This window comes from Cygnus olor, chromosome 6 (assembly GCF_009769625.2).
Source record: "Cygnus olor isolate bCygOlo1 chromosome 6, bCygOlo1.pri.v2, whole genome shotgun sequence".
NCBI classification, from domain to species: Eukaryota; Metazoa; Chordata; class Aves; order Anseriformes; family Anatidae; genus Cygnus; species Cygnus olor.
Window position 1 is genome coordinate 8833311 of NC_049174.1, and position 22427 is coordinate 8855737.

The following is a 22427-nucleotide window of genomic DNA, read 5'->3' on the forward strand; positions in this document are numbered from 1 at the left end:
TCCAGCTCTCTAGAAAAAGCTAAATGTTGCATATTGCCAGCAAAGTTTTATGTTTTGGGGATTCTGTCCCCAGCATGCTTGCTTCTTTGCCACTACATTAAATTAGTCAATAAAACACAACAGAATAAACCGAAGTGTTACCCCGTCCTTATTAGTCACCCAAGTCTTATAAGACAACGGGATGAGGCTATAATTACGTGATTAATGATATTATCATTAATTAAAAACCAGAGCTGGAGAAAACATTAGTTAGGTAAACTGAAGAACATGATTTGAAAGTCTGTAGCTGTGTTTTGCAGGAAGCCCCATTACATTACTCTAACTGTTCCCTCTGGCCCTGCTGCCTTGGCTTGAGTCCCAGATTATTTTCACCACCAAACTCATCCAGGGCCAAAATGTTCATTCCCATGCATCTGGTAATTTAGCCCAGGAAAGGAGCCCTGCCTGTTTGGCATCATTTGACTGTCTGCTCCTACGGTGCAGCACTGGATCTCGCGGGAGTCCATCTCCCAGCCGACAATGACTGATGCAGAAAGCCCTCCCGATCGTCCAGAGCCAAGTGCCTGGGGAATGCGGTGATTGCTAAGCCCAGATCTGCCAAATGACTACTGCTGCTCTCTGAACGTGACTGAGGGCTGACATGTATGCTTCCTGTGAGCTGATCCACGTCAAAATACAACTTTATGATAATGGCTGCTTCCTGAGAGCCTGGCTGTCCACTCTTGTTCCTGCTCGCCTTTGGAATTTTGAGTGCCTGTGCCCACAAAATTAGATCTGTAACAGCCCGTGGGTAGACAAAGGGTTAAAATCCCTGTGGAGATCAGGTTCTGGAAGAGCAAAGATTAATTCACATTGAAAAACACAGCATAAATAACCTTTAAAAGATATGCTTCCCCTGCTGACTCTCCTCACAATCAAAGCATGACTCAGTCAAAGCCCCAGTGGCTCTAGAACAACCACGGAGCAGAGATGGGCACAGTCACAGCTCCAAAAACCCAAACTGTACGGAAATGGCCAAAAAACAGTGTGGAGGAGAGGTGCACCATTGCAAAGCCTGGACTAAACCTGCTCTCACCCCGGAGGAGTCGGACCCAGCTTTCTTCCGTGCTGCTGAGCTGCAGGAACCAACAGGCAAGACATGACACAGCTTGTATGCTGGCAGGAACCCTGAGCACCACAGCTCTGCAGCTCCGAGGTAATTAGTACCTGGCTTGGCTCTGCCTAATGAGGTTGGTACTCGTGATCCCCGTCCTGAAGGCTCCCTGCCTTTTGCCAATGGATTTGCCACATCAACACGGGCAGAGTCTGTGCCTACAATTAGTCCTGCCCACAATTAGTCCTGCCCAGCACTTTTCCTCAACAGGTTTCAGCCCCACTGCGAGTGTCGATATTGTTGTCCCTGCTGTGTGTGCAGTGAAACACAAACGCCCATCACTCAATTTGCACAGGATTTTTGTGCAGGAAGAAGAACCTGCGTTTCCCAAGCTGTACAAAGCTTCCTCAAAAGCTTTCCTGGAGACTCCAGTTAAAGGAATAGTAGTTGCATGAGTAAATCCTCTTTTCCTCAGAAATATTCTCTGGAAAATGCTATTGTTTATTCTTGAATGTGGAAATGTTAATTTTAACAACTCCTGGATCATTTTCAAAAGCTTGCTTTTAAAGAAAAACTGAAAAAAATGGGTTTGATTTAGGTGAAGAAGAAAAAAAGGGTTGGTTCAATGATGTTTTCTGTGGAAAGAAATTTCCTTTTTCAGTCATTCCTAGCTATAACACTTCAGAGAGATGATTTTGAAAAGCCAGAATTTGTCCTGTTGTGATTGGAGACTCAGAGTAAGGAAGGTCAGACGAGAAAGAAGGAGCCAAAGCTGATTATGAATGCAGGGCATACAGGATAGCAGCATTTCAGAAAGCACAAGAAATTCCTGGGGAATCCGAAGCCATTGAGTTTTGAGCGTGCGCACACAAAAAACCACACTCATTTTCATTTTTTCTCTAAAATTCTTCATTAAGATGTTATCCGTGTTTCTAAGGCCAAAATAGATTGACCTGGTCCGGTTTCTTGGGATGAAAAAAAAAAAGGTGATTTATGAAAAAATGTTTCATTCTCTCTCCTTCTTCCCGTTTTTTGTTAAAACTAGACCATGTGTGAAATCAGCCCAATCTGAAAATGGATGATTTGCTGCAACTAAGAACATCTATTAGAATAAAAACATCTGCCAGTTAGAGACTGCTCCAAGGTTTTGTTGGCTGGGGCACTGAGTGCTGCGTGATGCCGGACATGCGACACGTCCAGCTCCATGTCCTTTTCCATCCTCCTCCTCGTGTTTTCTATCAGATCACAGGGTCTTGTGGCAGTACGCCCTTTATTCCATATCCTGGCTCTCCGGGGTCCAGATCACAGTCAGCTCCAGTGCGATACAAATAAACAACCACCTATGGCTGTCTTTCCAGGAGAGACTCCTCATGCTGTCGTTGGCAAGCTGCCATTTTTTTGGGGCATGCTGCAAAATTGCAGCACTGTCTGAGCTGGCTGTCAGGTCTCCCATGACCCTGTTATTAATCTGACAAGGTTTCCTGAGTCCCCCAGTGAGCTGTAAATGAATACATGGTCACAGCATTGGCCTTTCCCTGTAAGCTGACTCCTGGATATCAGGCAGAAAGGTGAGCAGGAAGTTTTGATGGAACAAGTGGTGCTGCTTGCTGACCAGTGCCTAAATCCTTCAAAGCCAACATGGGCTCGTCTTCTGCTCAGCTTTTTCCTCACTGCCTTCCGAGTCTCTCTCTTCCCTAGACAAGCATCTCAGGGACTCTGTTGACCAAAGATGGCTGAGGATGGATTGCGATATAAAATGCATCCCTTCCTTTTTAATCTGCTGCAGGTTCTCATGCCAAGCTTCACTGATTTCCAGATCAACGGACACTTTGCAATCATCCTTGTGTGCCGAGAAGAACTCCATGATGATCTGCTTTGCTCCTTGCTGCAAATCCCCCACACTCCACAGCAGACGATGCCTGGCAGACAGCAGAAGTATGTCACCTGTCCCTTCAGGCTCTGGCCAGGAGACACCAGAGCACCCCACCCAGGGAGCATTTCACCACCTCTCAGAACTTGGCAGAGCAAATTCCAAGTATCTGGGGAACCCCAGGGAACTAGCATGCAAATTGAATACTAAGCCAAGCCTCTTGTCACCTTCATCTTTATGTATTAGACTGTGGGACATGAAAGGAATCACTCTCCAGCTGGCTGGTTAAGGGAACATGAAGCAAACTAGGGTGGCAGACAAGGGGTAGGTCTGGGAGACCCAGGTTCAAGCACTGGCTGAGAAAGAAAAATCTTGTGTGATGCTGGAAAGGTATGTTAGGGCAGTTTTGAAATGCACAAAGGACAACAGGAGGCCATTAATGGGACCCTGGGATGGACTTCCAGACATCAAAGTGCACGGGGCTCCACAGATTTCCCCTTCCCCTGTCATCCAGAACAATAAGCCAAAGGAGATAAAACTGAAATTAAACGTTTAACAACAAAGCTCCTCCCTGCCCTCACTGTGTGGGCTGGGGTCTTCCACAAGGTCTCTTGCAGCGCTTGACTCAGCCCAAACCCCACTGCACTCAGGCAGCCACGGTGAGTGCTCGTTGCTGCTGGCTTTGTAGCACACTTCTCCCTCTCTCAGGGGAAAACCTGTAGCCAAAAGATGGGGAAACTGGCCACATCCTCTGATTTAGGCACTAAGGTGCCATTTCTTAACTAGGCTTCTCTGATGCTTCCACTCTGATCCCAGAAGAGAAATCATCCCCATTTTAACTGTCCTAGCGCGCCCTAGCGGGAGCGTGCTCCCTGCACAGCCCTCCTCACCTCCGGAGAAGTTACCCAGGGCAGGCGCTCAGAGCCGGGGGCACGGGGAGACGGCTATAAAACCTGCTCCCTGGGGAAGGGGCAGCGATTTCGACGCCTGAATTAGAGAAAAGGTAAATTAGCCTGGTATTATTTGAGAATAACGTCGTTTCTTTTTTTTATGGGGGGAAAAAAAAAGCCAACAAAACAACTCATGATCTTTCTGTGAGGCACTGCTTTGTTCGTTTGCTTACACATCACAGGCTGCATCCCCACTCGCCAACAGAGCCGTACACTCTAGGATTCATTCTCACTGCATGGGAGTTTCAGACAATAGAGCAGGCACCGATTTGCCAACAGGAGAAACTATTTCTTACCTTTTTATTATTATTATTCTTTCTATGCTTGGATAGGAACAAACTTTGTGAGGAAAGGAATGGGAACATTCAGAAAATAAATTGTTGTTCGGTTTATGCACCTTTGGGTCTCATTCATAATCCAGGGCATTATGAGAATAACTCAGGCTGAAATCTGCAATATTTATTCTGTTACAAGGAAATCGTTTCTTTTGGAGGAAAAACATTAGAAAGCGATAGCAAAGCTTTGGGAAAACCCGACCATTTATGTTGATTCTTGAACTGGGGACATAACCTTCAAAACCCAGGTCAAGCTGTACACTCAGAGCTCTTTGGTGTCTCTGAAGCTGAGCTGATTGTGGGCCAACGATCATCTCTGCAGCTTCACACAACTGATTATGGATTTACAGCCAGCCAACAGACAGTATGCCAGCGCCAGGTAGGTGATTTAAATGGGACCTCCAAGGAACACAGTAAAACAAAAGCTGTTCCAAGCTGATAAGGGTTGAGAAAGAAAACTCAAACTCAGAGCTCTCAAGTCTCCCCAGTTACTGGGGAGTGCTCCTGGCTAGCCCATCATCAGCACAGCTGCTGAAGTCAGCCCAAAGATTTGGTAACCGGTGGCAAGTGGCCTGGGCAGCGTGGACAAGGTTCAACACTGCAATCCCTAGAAGCTCTTTTTCTCCTGGAATACACCAAAAAAACTTCCCCCTGTAGTTCTCACAACCCCCTAAAGCAAAAAGGTAGAAAAAATCAGCACAGCCTGTATTATATTACCCTCCCATCTCTATTGTTGGGTTGTATCTGAGATAGGGCATTTGAAGCCTGCTTGAGCCAGCACTTTCATGAGTACTCAACTCTGCGGTGCATAATCCCATAATACCCAGCGTAAGGGGTTGTAAGGCAACTGGAGAACCTAAGGTCCTGAGTCTGGCAAAAAAGGTCCTGAAGGAAGGTACCAGATACCAGAACAAGGCAGATGGTGGCAGTGCCCCTTGTGACCATGACACCTTCCTCACTTATACCTCCTTGCTTCCCATTTCAGTAGCTGCCACTAAATAAACCAGGAGCTTGGGTACAGATGTACGCATCTGTCTTACACCAGGTATAAAAGAGGCAAAGGGTTGTACGAATGTAAATAGGGCACAGGGAGGGATATGGATGAAAGTAGGGCCTGGTTAAGGAAAATAAACTTGATACGATGAAGAATTACAAAGCTGAAGACTCTTTTTATGCAGGCAGAGATGCCCACAGTAACACGTTAGCTCCAAAGCAGCCTCTTGGCAATGAGACACTGCGGTAGTACAGCTCCGCACCAGACCACTGCCATAGCACTCACCACGCATGTCACTTCGTTTCTTGAGCCAGGGTTGCAGGGACTCGTACTTCAGCTTCCTATATTTGGACTGAATCTTCTTTCGTCCACTGCCAGGCCCAGCCCACCCTTCTGCTAGCCCCCCGGCAGCTGCAGAGACAGCTGAGGAAACCTAGGCCAGCCTCCTACCCTAACAGATCAATACACAGCCCAATTAACCTGTTTTCTCTATGCTCCTCTTGGTGTGCTACGTGGAAAATAACAGAGATCAGGCTTACAATACGGACTCTAGCCAGGCTAGAAAGCATTGCTATTACTCCCTGCAGTCTCAAGAGAAGAGAATCTAGGGTATTGTCCTGACAACAGCAGAACTAGGAATGCCATGCCTTTTGTATGTCTCTATACAACTTCACCCTCTTTTTACACCTCTTTATTAACACTGCAGAGTACATTGCTAATTAAGCCTGATTTTTCTCTCCTGGATGCAAGCCCTGATAGAATTTAGTAATAACCTTAATCCAGTACTTGTAATTCTAGTATTTACCTCTTTCCATGATTTCCAGTATGATGCTACTGCTTTCTTGGCTCACGATGAACTTCTACAATGGTTTAAAACACCAGAAAAACTTCAGTGAGACATCACTCCTATTGAATAAATGATGGAACGTGAACAGAGCACAAGATATTTGAATATCCCCTAAACATCACAAAAAATAGCTAATTAGTTAAGCTCTATAATGTAAAGCTAAACCTTTTGGGAGGCAGACTATTTGTTTTCTCCGCATGGCCATCCTAAAAGCAGGACATATCTGGCACAGCCAAATCCATACACAAGAGCACAGAGGGCACTGGGTAAACCCAAACCGCCCTCCTGCCACGCAAGCCCCTGTGCAAACAGAAGCCTCATCTCAAGCCAAGGAATAACAAACTGCTGGACAAGCAAAAAACCAAAAGCAAAAAAACAAACAAACAAAAAAAACCACTATTTACGCAGGTAATGTCCCTCTATTTGTCTGAAAGTCCTGGCTCTGTGCTCTTGTGCACAGGCTGGCACGGCCAGCCGCCCACAAGCAGCATCCCAAAACACCCTGCTTTGCAAGCAGCATGCTCACTGCTCCTTAGCATCTCAGGTGCTGCATCAGAATATGCAATTGCTCTCCAACACCGGATAAATATGCAGAGCTCCGTCGAATCGTTCATTTTCACGTACATTAATCATCCCCAAAGCCCACCTCGGCTGTACCGATCCGTACTCCTTGTACAACTTCTATTCTCTCCAAGGTATGTATTTTCATAATGATGGTGCTCATGTACCACTTAGCAGTATATTTTCATTTGGCCCCAGCCACGCTTCTGAACAGTAATTTATTACTGCTTGTCACTAGCTGCTACTAAGAGTAATACATATACCAAGTTTATTTAGTGTTTACTATGTCTTGCTTGACTCTTTCTTACATAGACAACACCATCCAAGACCAGAGATTCACAAATCAAAACAGCCCAGTTTCTGAGCCTTCCAGAGACACTTGTTTTGCACTTCCCAGCTTTCTGCCTGTAAGATCTAGGAACTTATTTGTTGAACCATTTATTTGTACTTTTCTAATGCAAGCAGAGAGCCTAAAGCAGCCTGCCTGCTTCAAGAGCTGCAAGTGTACCGTGAACACCTATCTGAGAGATAAAACCACAAAAAAAGCACGTGGGGATGTCTTGGGGGCCTGTCCCAAATGCATATACCTGAGTCCCCCTGCACTAGAGGTGACACGAATCAGAGATGTACATGCTACATAAAACCAAACAGCTTTCAGCTTGCTGAACCCAAATTATTTGCTATTTTTCCAGGCAATGCTACTTGCTGGGAGCAGCAGCATTGAGTGAGCACTGCTGCAGTGACAGGACAGCCCTGGAGGCCTCCTCAGAACATTAGCAGGGTGATGGCTAGGAGCTGGGCTGGAAAATAACTCCAAGAGCTCTCTACCTGCCTCAAACAGCATGGGTTGCTGCCATCCCAACTGCTGCACCTTTTTCTGGGGTGTTCTGGCAGTGGTGTCAGGCACAAACTAGGCTGAAAGCAAACAAAACTCCTTTGCATAGAGCTCCAGGAAATCTGGAGGCATGTAGGGGACGAAAGCTCTCCCTTACCGAGAAAAATAAATAAAGTGAAGAAAAATATCATTCTACTATTTGCAAGCTTAATTTTTTACCTTAGACTTGGTAAACAAGTGTTATGCCTTTGCTCCCTTCTCTTCGGTAGACTCTCAAGAGTTGATTTTCCACAGCTGAAACTGCACTATTTCTGAGGGGAAAACAAAAAGTAATCACCCTTATTGCTCCATCAGTGACTGTGCTGGGGTAGGCTGGGCTTCCTGTCAGCAAAGGGCCTTCTGACAAACCTGCACGTCCCACACAGATCCCACATTTGTCCCACATGGATCCCATATGGGTCCCACACAGATACACAGGCGCCACCCAGATCCCACACGGGTGTCACCCAGGCGCCACCCAGATCCCACACAGGTGCCACACGGATCCCACAGGGGTCCCACACGGGTTCCACGTGGACCCCACATGGGTGCCTCAGGGATCCTGCACAGACCCCACACAGGTGCCACACACACCCCACACGGGCTGTCTGCCGGGCTGCCACCCGCTGCGCTCCGCGACCGCCCCGTCCCCCCCGCCGCCATCCCCGCCCCTCCGGCCGGGCCCCGAAATGGCGACGGCCCCCGCCCCTGCTCCCTCCCCTCCCCGGGCCGCCCCACGTGGTGCTGCGGGCGCCCAAATCCCGGCGGGCCGCCGCTGCTCGCTCCTTCCTCCTCGTCCTGCACATCCTCCTCCTCCTCCTCCTCCTCCTCCTCCTCCTCCTCCTCACACCCACCGACGGCGCCATGGCCGCCCGGCAGCAGCTCGGTAACGCGGCGGCGGCCGTGAGGAGGGCGGCGGGGTCCCGTGAGGGAACGGGGGGGACACCGACCGACCGCTGTGGAGAAAGCGACTGTTAAACCGACCGTTAACCGGCGGTGACCGTTAAAAACGACCGTTAAACGGCGGTGACCCTTAAGCCACCGTGAGGGAAAAGGGGGGGGGGAGGGGGTGGCGGCCATTGCGCCGGGCCCCGAAATGGCGTCGGGGTGAGGGCTGAGGGGAGGGGGGAGCTTCCTGCGTGCGTAAGTTACAGATCAGTTTCCTCATCGTGCCTTTTTCTTTCTTTCTTTCTTTTTTCTTTTCTGTACGGTGTCGCACTCTTAAAAACGCCATCCTCGCGCTCTTCCCGCCTTCCAGCTCTGCTCAGCGTCTCCGAGAAGACCGGCCTGGTGGAGTTTGCCAAGAGCCTGAATGCTCTGGGCCTGGGTTTGATCGCCTCAGGAGGAACAGCCAAATCCCTGAGAGATGCTGGATTGCCTGTCAGGTACGGGTGCTTTCTTGTGCATCACCACCAGAAATGCTCCTTGTGCCCTGAGGTTGCTTAAATTACCTCCGTTCGTGAGCACAGAATGGTTGAAAACTGGCACGGGATAAAAAAAAGTCTGTAAGTAAGTCTTCCCCGCAAGACAAAGCAAGCAAACACGTTTCCCCTGAAACAAACAAAACTAAAAGCCCCGAAACAAACTTCAGAATCATCTTGGCTACTTGGCTGGCTGGTGACAGAGTTGTGCTGTGCAGCTCAGCACTGAGACCAGTAGAGCTGTCAGGAGTGTTGTGCTGGAGATGCCTTTTTGTCTGTCTGTCTTGAGCCAGGTTTTCTCCCGTGAGGTAATTAGTGGTTGTGAAATTTGTAATCAGGCCCTAGTACTGCTCTTTACAGCTGGCTGGAAGCTGATCTTTGCCTGGCCCTGGGACAGGAAGAGTGACATGTGTCAGGGATACATTGAAGCTCAGCGGAGATCATTTGTCACAAATAATTTTACCAGGATGATGGCCTGTTTTTTGAGACAAAGCCTGCAAGTGCTGTGCATTCAGTGTCTGAGAAGCAGCATGCACAGGCACTAGCTGTTTTGGCTCTTGATTTTTGGGAAAGCTTTTTGGGTTCTTCTGTGCTGTGACTCAAAATCAGCTCCAGCCAAAAAAAAAAAAAAAAAAAGAAACGTTTGCAGTATAGTGATGAAAAAATCTGTCACTTACTTGGCAGGACAGGTGACTGTGGCTCCTTTTTGCCTACACTGAACGCAGTGATAGGCCCCTGAGATGCATAAGCATGAATATACACCACCTCCAGAGTTCCTTCTCTGTTATCCAGCACTTGGTTTTGTCTCTCCAGGTTCCTTACTTGGCTGTGCTATTGGCAAAGCCTGAAGCAAAAGATGGTCACATTTCCCCTTCTCTCTCCAGTTTATTGTAATTTGTATTCAGCTGTGGGGATGATACATATTTTCAAAGTGGATGAAAGACAGGCTCTAAAGTAACTTCATTGTTTGGGACATTTAATTAGGGTCTACCCAGATAGGATTATATGAAGCTGTTAGATCTATTAGAGAAACCCAGAATTGCTCTGTCTTAATTTGTTCTTACTTTGTTTTTCTGCAGTTCTGCTTGTTACTGCATTATTGTTCTGGTCCCTTCTCTGCCTTTGGATTCTATTCTCTCCACCAATTCCTTCGTTTTATATCTCTTGAAGCACTGATGGTCATTGTAACTGTCAAAATCTATTTGGGACAGGAGGACTTTTAAAATTCACCATGGCTCTAGCACATTGGTCTGATCTTTGATGGTGGAGACAGTACAGGGGATAGTGTTTGCAACCTTCCGCTTCCTGAATAAAGCAGAGATGTTCAGCTCTGGCTGTGACCTAAAAGGTCACATCTTTAATGATGCGTCTTACCAACATTGCCAGTAGATGTAAATTGCCCCTGATGGGAATGAAACATTCAATCTATAGATAAAGTCATTATGGCACTTCAATTAACCTGCTGTTTTTTCATTGAGCAGAGATGTTTCAGACCTGACAGGATTCCCTGAGATGTTAGGAGGACGTGTGAAAACCCTTCATCCTGCAGTCCATGCTGGTATGTTGTTGATGGTGTGCTTTCAATCTGAAAAATAAGTCCATGGGCAGTGAGGGTGGAAAGAAGGAATTGACGGCTGTCTGTTTGAGGGTTGTGTGGAAGAACTGAGTAATGAAAACAGACTTGCTCTAGCAGCAAAAGGAGAGGTATAATGCACAGGGTGGGGAAGAAGTTTATGACTGAAGGACTTCCTCTGTTGCTCTGCAGTTAGAGCTTTTCCTCCCTGGAGCTACCAGTATTTACAGGGCTCTTCTGTAAATGTGTGTGTGTGTTCTTTGCTTAGCCAATTTCAGGCCTGTGCAGGCAGAGAGCTCCACTGATTTGTAACTTGTGGGTGAATCTGGCACGCAGCATACGGAGCATGACAGCATAATCTTTAGTGGGTGATTTCTGCATGCTGTAACCTTTCTTTGTTCCTCTTCAGCAAGGAAGAGGTGTGAGGGTGATAGGTCAGTCTGTCTCATCTGCTGCTTCATCTCCTGTAACTGTCCTTGAGATTCCTTGAATTAAACCTGCTGCCCATCACACATTACACACCTGAGAATGCTGGAGGCAGTCTCCTCTGAGGACTTCAAACCCAGGCTGTGCTGTTGCTTACTCCATGCCAGCCAGTCACCTGCGCCTTTCTTTCTGAGCTCCTAGACCCCAGCTAGCCACCTCTTCTGTTCAGCTAAAGCCACAGCCTCTCTTGCTTCAGTTGTTTCATGAGCTTTGTGTCTTGCTGGCTGATGAGTGACAGGTGCCTTTTTCCTCTCCATGAACTCCTTGTCAGTTTTAGTGTTTCAAGGTTAGCAAGCGAATGCTTGCACAGTCTGCCTTTGAGGTTGTCATTCAGCGCTTGAAACCCTCTAGGATTCTGCATTGCAGAAAAAATCTGTTAGTAAGGAATCTGAGCAGCAGGGGAGTCAGGGAAATGGGAGAGGGTAGAGGAATAGGGACTGAGGACTGTGGAACTAGAATTGCAAAGATTATGGTCAAAAGGCTTTGAGGAGCACAGTCTGAAGAAAAGTGCTGCATTAAAAGAAAATGTTTGGTGGTGGTCTAGTTCTTTTTTTTTTTTATAATAAGGATGTACTGTTTTTGTAACTAGGCATCTTGGCTCGCAATATTCCAGAAGATAATGCTGATATGAACAAACAGGATTTCAGCCTTGTAAGGTAAATAAATGTTTGGGGACGTGTTGTAAGTCATCAGTAATCAAAAATAAACATTGGAGAACTGTCAGCATCGGTGGATGGGAGCAGTAGGGATCTGCACACCAGAAATACTGCAGTCTTCTTCCTTAGCCCTGTTGAGAGATACTGTTTTTAAAAACAAAATTTTCTACAGATGCATCTTCATCTCTTGGAATAAGAGAAAACTAAAACAAAAGAGTTACGCCGTGGTTTCTGCAGGGATCAGAGGTTTTAATTTTTCCAGGTTATCTGTGAATTTTGATGCTTTACATTTAGTCCTTGTTGGGCCACATTACACTTTTTTGCAGAGTTGAATTCAGCGGTTTAGGAGCTGGTGCTGCTCCTTTCAACATGGCTCTGGGTGTTTGATCAGATGGCAATTCCTGGTTTTGAAATATTTCCTTAGTAAACATACCCTTTGAGATTTGCATAATGTTTACTGAGTTTCAACATGCAAATAAAGAGTAGACGTGAAAAGCAGGTCAAGAACGTGCACCATTTGTACAGACAGAAAACAAATTTAAAAAAAACTGAAAACTTACTTGGGAGCCATCATGAGAAGGAAGTGAGCTGCAGCCAGAGATTCAAGTAATACAATTCATGCGCTAACACATACCTAAGGTGTTTTTTTCTATTTTTGTTAGAATGTATGTACTCAGTATTCTTACACAGGGCAGCTTGCGACTATGTGTAACTAATTGGTTTTGTGAGCAACCAGTTTTGTCAGTGGTTAGTTCCTGATTTAGAAATGAATGGTTGAACTGAACATAATAAATTATAGGTATAACCAAGAGAGGAGGCATGGTTTGACTATGGTGGTGGGACCAGAATGCATCTTAGCTTTTAAAATTGTTTCTAAAAAGCAACGTGCCCAGGATGAATGGATTTCCAGGCTGAATTTGAAAACCTGGAATTTAAAACCGCAGGAGTCCTCATAGATGGCTCAGCAGTGGTGGCTCTTCATAGTATGCTGCATATTAAAGCAGGCTCTACTGAATTGCAGGTGGAGTAATGTTTTTACATCAGTGCCTTAAAGTGCATTTGCATCCGGAGCAATCATTTGGATTATTTTATGTAAAACAGAAGGAGCTGATCCTCAGCAGGAGGGTCTTTGCATAGTTGCATTAAAGTTACATACCCAAGTCAAGGTAGGAAACCTTGGTATTATCTTGGCTTCCACAGAGAATGCCATTAGCAGTGCTGAAGTCCACAGCTTGCTGATGGTTTGCAACAGGTCAGGAGCAGGAATGAATAGGGGAGAGAAACAGAAGTAGAAATAGAACTGAGGATAAAAGATGTGGTAGAGATTTAAAGACATGAGGGGGTTCTGAAAACCATGCTGGAGGCTGATCATCCCCTCCCCTTGAGTTCATCGCACACTGGAAACAAGGGAACATTAGAGTTGGACGCGTTTGCCTTACAGGAAGTCACTGCTGACACTGGGCATGCCTTGGTGTTAGGTACCTTGATGCGTTCACTCTGCTGGGTTAAAAACCTCGTATGTGAAAATCAAAACAGATCCCTTGTTTGACTGCAGTTCTCTGGCACTGGTAGGATGGGACAAGGCAAGTTATTCCTCCACAATTTGTGGAATAGGCTGCTGCTGCTTCTAGAGTAAAAATGGTAGAAAAATTACTTCATCAGATCAAGTAACATGGGATACAGGCTGTGCACTGAATACCTCTGAGGTTTTGTATGGTGTTTTGTTGTTGTTGTTTGCAGTAGACCTTGCTCTGGGGGCTTACTCTTTTATAAAAAATGGGTTGCTGCCTTTTTTCAGTAGTGCTGAGAGCCTTCCTTGAAGTCCTTTGGAATGGCTCCTGTTGTGCACCAGAACGACTAAACATTTAAACATATTTAAAGAAACTCTTTTAACTAATTTCTGTAAATTGTGGCATTGACCACCATAACGTTGTTTAACACACAGAGTCCGGTTAAATTGTGTGCGTAGTTTCACCATTGTAACATCACTTGGGCTGTTGCTGGACACCATTGAGCCTTTTGGAGAAGGAAGCCTTAGAGCATTTTATGTTGGTCCCAGATCTGAGAGGCAAGACTGTAAAAACACTGATAAATAACTTTTGCATGCTAAGCCAAGCTTGGCCTTTCTATTTCTTGCTGAGTAACCTTGTTTCTCCCCTTGATTCTTAGAGTTGTCGTGTGTAACCTCTACCCCTTTGTGAAGACTGTGTCTTCTCCAGGTGTAACTGTACCAGAGGCAGTGGAAAAGATTGACATTGGTAAGTTAGAGGCAGAACGGACCCATTCTCCGGGCAGACGTGATGGTTTTGGTCTTTTAAGTGGTCTCTTCTGTTGATTTGATGGCCGTACACGCCCGTAAAGGATCATCAGACGTCTATTTGATGTGGGAATACAGGGACGCAGTTTGCCATTCTTCAGGATTCTGTCTTGCTGGGACAAGATGCTTTTGCTGCACTCTTTACCAAGCTGTGGTCACGGGAACTGAGCTGTTGCGGTGCTGTGGCTGCGGGGAAGAGATGGGAAGCCTAGTCCTGTACCCTAAAATGTTTCGCTTGCAAGTTCAGGTTTCAGCAGTGGTGTCAATGGCCTCCGTGTGAGCTGTCCACTTGCCTCGTGTGGGTTACCTGCTCCTAGCAGTGGTGGCCAGGTCATCTCTGAATGTGCATTTTGGCAGCCACAGGGTTATCCCCATCACATGTTCAAAGCACCACGTCCGTGGTAACTGCCAGGTGAAAAATTCATGACAACCAAGCCAGGCTGCAGTGTGTCATGAAAGACATCCTTCAAGAAGGAGGAAGCAGTACGATACTGAGAATTTATGTGTCAGGCAGTAGATGAGGACTGTGTGCAGAAATGACCTGCTGGCAACTTGCAAACTAATTCCTTTGACAGATAATCTCACCTTGAAATGGAAGAGTCATGAGCGAGCAGCTAACGCTGTAGTAAATCTGCAGCTCTCACTGCAAATCTCCCCCTCTGGGAGGGAGGGAAGAGGGGGGACACAAATTCTGCATGTCTTCTGTGTTGCTTCCCAGTTTCGAGGAACTTACAGGAAATTAGTTATCTTGTTGGCATTTTCCCCTTCTCCACTGAAGTCTGCTGAAGAGCTCAAGGATTAGAACTAGGAGAGTGAATGCAGGGCTGGGTAAACCTCATTGCTTTTAAGCAGAGACAAAATTTAAATGGCAAGTGGCTGTTTCAACAGGTTGGCAAGGCATAGGTGGGGAAGTCAGGCACTGCCCAAAGGGAGGAGTCTGATGTGCAAGGATAGGGCAGGTAGGGCATACTTGCTACTAAAATGTAGAGAGCCAGTTAAGCCTTTTTTAGAGCCTCTGGCAGTGTAAGAAAAATAAAAACCAGGAGCTCTGGAGAAAAGTTGAACCACTGAAAGTGCTCTAGATGTTGCTGAGAACTAATTGAGGAGGGAAAGAAGTTGGTCTGCATACGTGGGAGAGTGGTTAGGGCCTGAATTTGGAAGCATGGATGCCTGTATCTTCAGCGATACTGCTCTTGCTCGTTATTAACCCCAGAAGGCTTGCTTTTACTTCACTGCAGCAGCTCTGCCTGGCAGCTTGTGAACAGTGCAGGCGCAGTTTTGTGCCATGGGGTTGGACTGGGATTGAATTTTCTTGCAGTAGTTTAGTCCAAACGATGCCCAGCAGAGCTTTCCACTAAATGTTTTATGGAGTAGTGCTCACTCTGCATGTAGCAGTGCCAGCCTCTGCTTTTCTGTTGCAACAGCCTAGTATCTTGTCTGATTTAAAGTGTTTTAATCGCTGTGCAGAGTCAGATTTAAGGGGGAAGCATGGCATTTTATCTTACACGGAGGACCTGCACAGTATTCATTAATATTTGCAGAGAGATTTGAGAGCCTCAGTTGCTTGGCAGTGTCAAAGCGAATCTTAGAGGCTCGTCCCCAGCCCGGTGTTGCAGAGGATGATGCTTTAGCAATACGTGCAGAGCTGTCCTCTTCAGGAAGTGGCTGTGCTGCTGGCAGCATTGTTGCCCCAGGTGCTTAGCACAGCACACAACCTGTTTTCGCAGCGCTGATGGTGTCTGCACCTTCAGCACCAGGCTGCATTGCACGGGCTGACTGCCCTGTGCTTTTTCAAGATTCCCTTTTCCTCGCAGCACTGGGGGAGGTGGGCGCATGGATATGGCACAAATGTTTGGTTGTGCGTGACCCTTCTTTGCCTCAGATGTGGCTCTCAGTTATGCTGTGTCCAGAAGAGAAGCACCTCATGCCTCCCTGCCTCTCTTGCAGGAGGAGTTGCCTTGCTACGGGCAGCTGCGAAGAACCACGCTCGTGTGACCGTTGTGTGTGATCCTGCAGACTACTCCTCGGTGGCTAAAGAGATGGCAGCATCACAGGACAGAGACACTACCATGGAAACCAGGCGTCACCTTGCGCTGAAGGTCGGTCGTCTTGCTCACAGCAAAGGGCTGGGCCACACTTGTTTCTCTTCTCCCTTTCTTTAAACACCAACTCCCTTGTAAGTTGATGCCTTGTCAGTTGACAAGCATCCCCCGTTCTCTCCCCAGGCTTTCACCCACACTGCCCAGTATGATGCAGCCATCTCTGACTACTTCAGGAAGGAGTACAGCAAAGGGGTGTCCCAGCTGCCCCTGAGGTACGGCATGAATCCTCACCAGAGTCCTGCACAGCTCTACACCATGAGGCCAAAGCTCCCCCTGACAGGTGAGGCCCAGGCTGGGCTGGCCCCCAGGAAAAGAGGGTGGCTGGGTATGTCTGCCAGGTGTCTTCAGACCTCAAATATCCAGCAGTGCCTGCTTTTAATTACTTTATTACTGGCTGGCACTGACTTTGCGATTAAAAGGTTGAGCCGAGGGAGACAGAAAAGCTTGTCTGCTGACCCCCAGCAACACGTGTTGTCCGCACTGAAGATGCTTTGGGCAGATCTGTGTGGTGCACCTCCTGTTGGCCATCTACTTTAGATTTTGCAAAGGAAAACTTGCCATCAGTTTAAGATGCTTTGCTCCTTCCCATTTAACATATTTAGTACCTGCCCAGTTTGTTCATGTCACCATTCGCTGTCTAGAAACCAAGCTGTTCTTCTCTGGATTTTAGTGTTTCTTGTTACCCTCTCCCCCCCTCTCCCCCCCCGTCTCTCTCTCTATATAAAATGTAATATATATAATTACTTTTTTTTTTTTTCTTTGAGCAGAGGTTTATTACCTTAGTTTTCCAGAGTGTTGTTTCTGGAGGCAGTGGCAGGCGGTGGTACCGGTCTCTCCCAAGAGCTTGGGACAGGTCTGGGGTCCGCCTCTGCCATTTTACAGGGCGTGCCGCTTACCACAACCTTGTTGGACTGGGGGTATCACTCTTCTGGAGAGAAAGTCTGGCTAACTTTGTTCTTGAGATTGTTGGCAAAAACAAGCTCTGCCTTGTGTGCAGGCATTGTCCCGCTGAGCAGACAGTGACGCTTTGTGTGGCAGTATTTCCTTGGACTTCAGCTCTGGTGCTTCCTAGGAGGGTTTTTTACTCCTGCACTGGAAGCTGATTTGCTTTCAAGTCTGCCTCTCAGGCTTGGCAGCAGACCAGTGTTGTGTTCACCTGTCCTGGCCTTGTGCTGTTGCTGAAACAACCTTTCCTCCTGTCTCCCGAAATGCTCGCAGTCCTGCTATGTCAACACCGACCATGCGGTTTTGTGTGTGCCAGGGCAGAAGGCTTTGGGAGCAGACTTTCAAAGAACTCTTACTGTTGGCCCTTTGATCAGAAATCATGCCAGATGAAGCATTTTGTTAAAAGCTTGCCCTAAATTTCATGGCTGTGAATAGCTTTTCTGACAACAGTTAGAGACACAATGTACTTAAAGTTTGGCTAGTGCCTGAATACTTTGTTGAATCAGAGACACCGTTGCTCTATGGAATTTCTTTACTAGATTTCAGCAGCCTGTGGTGAGGAAGAGAATTGTATTTGCATCTCCTGAGTCCTCAGCATACTCATTCCTCAAAAGTCACTGAAGCTTTTCAAGGTGCTTAACTAGTTGCTGAGGAGCTAGGGTCATTTAAAAAGAATAATCTTATAGTAATTTCCATTCTTTGTGGGAAAAATCTCTTCCACTTTTTCTCTTGACTCTAGAGAGAGGGTTCAGCCTGCTATAATGTCTGTCTATGTGCTGCGTTGCAGTGGTGAACGGCTCTCCAGGGTTTATCAACCTGTGTGATGCTCTCAACGCCTGGCAGCTGGTGAAGGAACTCAAGCAGGCATTAGGCATTCCTGCTGCAGCCTCTTTCAAACACGTCAGTCCCGCAGGTAGGGTGGCTCCTTGTTATACCACGCTTTTCTCCCTGAACAGGCTCTGTGTCTTGGCAGTTCGGGGAGGTCCCAGGGGCAGGGAGCAGGGAAGGGCTCTGGTGCGAGTGCCCTGGCTTGTGTTTCCCACTAGGTGCTGCTGTTGGAATACCTCTCAGCGATGAGGAGGCCCAAGTCTGCATGGTGCACGACTTCCACAAGACCTTAACGCCCTTAGCGTCTGCCTACGCGCGAAGCAGAGGTGAGAGGCGCATGGACAAACTTAACCGCTCCAAAGAGCTCAGCTTAACACGCAGCCCTCAACAGCCTTTTGCACTCGGCAGGCTCTTCCCTTTGTAGTGCACTCCTCCTCCTCAGGTTTTGCTCCATAAGGATTCAACTGACTAAACGAGCTGCCCACATAGAAAAAATGTCTCTGCAAGTGAGCAGAACTTGTAAATTGTTGTAATTTTTTCCTAAGAGGCTAAAATCACTTTGGATGCTGTTCTTTAATCTAAATGAAAGACCTATAAAGATTTTTTTAATTAAAACATATATACATATGCAGGTGTACATACGTAGACATCATTGTGGGGTTTTGGCTAAAGGATCTGGATAATGAGGTAGCTGTGCTGGAAGCACACTCAGCCTTCTGCTGCAGGTGGGGTGCTTGGGAACGCTTCATGGGGCAGGAATGTTTCTGCCCTGTACTTGGGTGGTTTTCAGTGCTTTTGAAGTTCAGAGTTCACAAAAAAGAAAACTAACAGTAAATAAAAATTCCTCCCTCAGCTTAGCTGAGGTTCTTTGTTAATTCTGTCATTGTCCATGGCGTTCCTGGAGAAACTGGACAGATTTTGGAAAACAAAGCAAACTTACTTGTTAAAGGACACGATAGCATGGGTTTGTTTTTTCACTATTTTTTTTGATTAACGGATCACCTCTGATCATTGCCCACAGAAAACCATTGCACGATTGGTAGAAGAGCAAACGTTTAGAATGGCAGTGACAGCAGGATGACCTTGCTACGCAGTAGAGCATCCATGATGGGTGCTGAGTGCTACCTCATTAAATACAGAGAAGACTTAACAAAAAAGTGCTCTTAGCTACATTGCTGGGTCTGGTTTCTTGTGGGGAAAAACCTGACAGGAGCACGGGCGTCTAAAAGCTTGCTTCTTTTTCCAGCTGTCTCCCATCTAAAATCTTTCTGTATGAACCTTGCCTCTCCCTGTCCTCTTGCCATCATGGCTACAGCAGAGCTGCTAACAGTAATGGAGGTTGTAATTACTGAGTTAGAGCTTTTACAAACGCAGTGAAGGAAGACAATACCTGAGCTATGCAAATCTTTAAAGGTGCATGGGATTGAGGTAGGATTTTTCATTCTTGTTGCTCTCATGGCCTATTTTTTTTGCTGTGGAATTAAATTACTAGTTCTCGTGGAAATTGGCTGGGTTGTGGGAGCAAAGACTTCTCTCTGCGTTATGCCATAGCTGGATAAGTTACTAGAAAATGTGATTTTGCAGGTGCTGATCGAATGTCTTCTTTTGGTGACTTCATTGCCTTGTCTGATGTCTGCGATGTGCCTACTGCTAAGATTATTTCCAGAGAGGTTAGTTAACAAGCAGCAAATCTTAGCGGTAGAAGGGAAAATCGCAATAGACGGAGCCACTGGTTTGTAGCAGCCGTTCTGTTTGAATTTGACCTGTTTACTTAAGACTATATATTGATCCATTTGTGTAACTCAGTGTGTGGGGTGCAGAATTTACACCTCTCTTGATGCTCTTTTCCTTCTGCCTGGCTGCATGGCAGAGCTTGTGAAATCGTGGTGCTTGAAACGATGCTGTCCAAGAGGTGATTGCAAACCTCCGTTTCCCAGTAGGCCTCTGGAAAGGAGCCCTGATTGTGCTCTCAGGAGGATCTGCTTGAAAGGCTGCAGTAGAAGAGTAGGGGGCTGGAGCCTCTTGCCCCAGGCAGGAATGTGGATGTAGATTGCTGCCTGCCAGTTGGTACAAGTTATCTATTGGCTCAGCTGCTTCCGAGGCTGCACTTTAAGCTTTGCTGGGTTCATCTTTAACTCCATAGCTAACCACATTGCACAAGTTTAAAAGCAGAGTTAAACAACAGGGAGTAAATGCTTTACCAGGCACGTTCATCCTGTTCCATGCTGCTTATGGTTTTGTTGGAGGGGAAAGCACAACACGAAAAGCTGTCTTGTATACTGGAGATTTCTTCTCAGAAAAAAATGAAAGGTCACATTTGACTTGTTTGTGAGGGTAACATTTGGTACACTACACTATTAAGAAACAAAGCAAAAAGAAAAAAATGTTGGGTGATGAGAATGTGAAAGAAGTATACAACTTCATGGCACTGATTAACTCTTCCTAGCTTCAGCACTTTTAAGGCAAAACAAAACTACTCTTTTAGCTCTTTTGCCAATGTTTTGTGTCATCAGGAGGGTCGCTGCTGAAGTAGGGATTTATATATATACATTTTTTGAGGCATGTTTCCTGTTAGAGCTGAGAAGTAGGGATGTCCTCTACCAGCAGTTTTCCTCCTGGAGGGATACATTAGTTACTAGTTCTGTTGTGTATGAAGGGATTGATTGTGCAACAGCTTTCACTAACTCTGCTAAGAGCTGCCAGTGCTCTGCTGTTTCCTGTTTGAAGGGCTGAAACAGATATTGTAGTGGTATTATATGGTACAGACAGACCCTGACAGGTCAGTCTTCATCCTTTTGGTTATGACAGGAAGAGGTTTTGGTATTAGCTCCTCTCTTTTTCACATGGACACTGAGATCTCTGTGTGTTGCAGGTATCTGATGGTGTGGTAGCTCCTGGATACGAGGAAGAAGCCCTCAAAATTCTTGCCAAAAAGAAGAATGGTGGTTACTGCATCCTCCAGGTTTGTATTCCTGCTACACTGTAACCCTCTGATGCTCTTCCCGTATCTGCTTTTCACAGGTGCTAGTGTCCAGATTGCTTTGGGGTATCTGGACAAGGGAATCCAGGCTTCCCTGCAACATAAGGAAATGTTTCCTGTTTTTTGGGGGATTCCTTCAAAATCATCCACTTCTGGTAATTGGACTGACGGATTAATAATGCTGTCAGAGCAGCCAAAAAGGTCCCGCTTCTGCTTGAATCTGAGACAAATCTGCACAGAACTTTACTAGAACATCGCAGAAAGAAGAGCCAAGGGTTACCCGAAGTTGCAATTGTAGTGTTACTAGCGAGGGAGCTGTAGTAGGTGGCTCAGGAGCTTGAGGCAAGCAGGAATGAAATTGCAGACAATCTTGGCAGGCGATTACCTCCTGAATTCAATTAGCTTTGCAAGGATGAGGTCGGATTGGTTAAGACTGTAGCTTTAGGGCCTGTCTGAACAGGGATGCTAAGCAAAGTTGATCTGGACAAACTTAAATGGGTTAGGGAAGCCATATAAAGTGTGTGCACGCTTGTATTTAAAGCTGGGAGCCTTAATCTGGTTTACTTCATGCCTCAATTACCTGAAGAGGGGCTACCAAAGTTCTAAATAAGCCTATGCACGGGTAGACCTTAACAAAGTTTAACAGTTCCATTTAACTTGGCTCCTTACACCTGTACAGCTTAATAGTGCTGCATGCTTGCATAGATGAGCCCCAGGAGAGTGAATCTCTGGAAATAATCATGTTCACTGTTTTCTTTAATGTCAAAGTGGCTTGGAAATTTTACCTTAAGGCATATATGAAACCACTTAAAATATTTGTGACGTTCCTGTGGTGGACTACAAGACTCTTTGTGCAGAAGTTCCTACATTTCTGTGAAAGACTAGAAGGCTGTAGAATTTTGTGGCTTGCACCATGGACTTGTGTATATGAACATCTAAACTGTACTACCTGTCTCCACCCTGTAAATGTTACTTCCTGCTGTTGAGACCTTGGTGCTCCAGTTAATTTGGGGTACTTCTAATGATCTGGCATTGCTTTCTCTAAATAGTTCACTTTTGCATTCCTTAGAGAGTGTGCTTTAACCAAGGCTGTTACTTGGTGTTGGCTTTGAGCTCCAAGTGCTTTAACTGGCCTATCTGTTGGCTTTTAGATGGACCCAGCTTACGAGCCCGATGACACTGAGATTCGGACCCTCTTTGGACTGCATCTCATGCAGAAGAGGAACAATGCAGTCATCGACCAGTCATTGTTCAAGAACATTGTTACAAAGAATAAAAACGTAAGTGTCAGAAGATAAATGAGCTTAAAGACCGGTAGAGTGAGCTGGTATGCTTTCATCAAGGAAGGCAGTGCTGTTCTATTTTAAGAGCTTTTAATATATTTTAATGAGGTTTAACTGGCGTTCACCAAAATAATGCAGCAAGCTTTTTGGCCAACAGTGCTTGGGCAAATCAGGGTGGTTTGGTTTTGTTTTGGTTTCTTGCATAAATAAGTGGAGATGGACCTTGCCCTTTATCTCTGACTAACAAAAGGTTTATTTCTTATTTATAAGAAGCCATGTTGTTTAATTTCTTATGGTGAGACAGCCATATGC

General features: G+C 46.1%; 1 protein-coding gene and 1 long non-coding RNA gene across 2 annotated transcripts in view; one reads left to right on the forward strand and one right to left on the reverse strand.

Annotated features, from left to right (window-relative positions):
* Positions 1 to 8416, reverse strand: LOC121071909. Its single transcript, XR_005820850.1, has 4 exons — positions 8379 to 8416; positions 7705 to 7796; positions 6048 to 6148; positions 1 to 3012 (listed from the first exon to the last, which is right to left on the reverse strand). It is a non-coding gene; the product is annotated as an uncharacterized LOC121071909 (long non-coding RNA).
* The window catches only part of ATIC (5-aminoimidazole-4-carboxamide ribonucleotide formyltransferase/IMP cyclohydrolase), a 27785-nt gene continuing 8165 nt past the window's right edge, over positions 2808 to 22427 (forward strand). The window contains exons 1-15 of the mRNA XM_040560793.1: positions 2808 to 3011; positions 6047 to 6147; positions 7704 to 7796; positions 8379 to 8410; positions 8783 to 8909; positions 10427 to 10503; positions 11594 to 11660; positions 13830 to 13918; positions 15925 to 16076; positions 16203 to 16359; positions 17812 to 17937; positions 18071 to 18178; positions 19437 to 19522; positions 20725 to 20814; positions 21984 to 22112. Coding sequence (XP_040416727.1) covers positions 2823 to 3011; positions 6047 to 6147; positions 7704 to 7796; positions 8379 to 8410; positions 8783 to 8909; positions 10427 to 10503; positions 11594 to 11660; positions 13830 to 13918; positions 15925 to 16076; positions 16203 to 16359; positions 17812 to 17937; positions 18071 to 18178; positions 19437 to 19522; positions 20725 to 20814; positions 21984 to 22112 — 1623 coding nt within the window. The 5' untranslated portion in view covers positions 2808 to 2822. The remainder of the gene's footprint in view (positions 3012 to 6046; positions 6148 to 7703; positions 7797 to 8378; positions 8411 to 8782; positions 8910 to 10426; positions 10504 to 11593; positions 11661 to 13829; positions 13919 to 15924; positions 16077 to 16202; positions 16360 to 17811; positions 17938 to 18070; positions 18179 to 19436; positions 19523 to 20724; positions 20815 to 21983; positions 22113 to 22427) is intronic.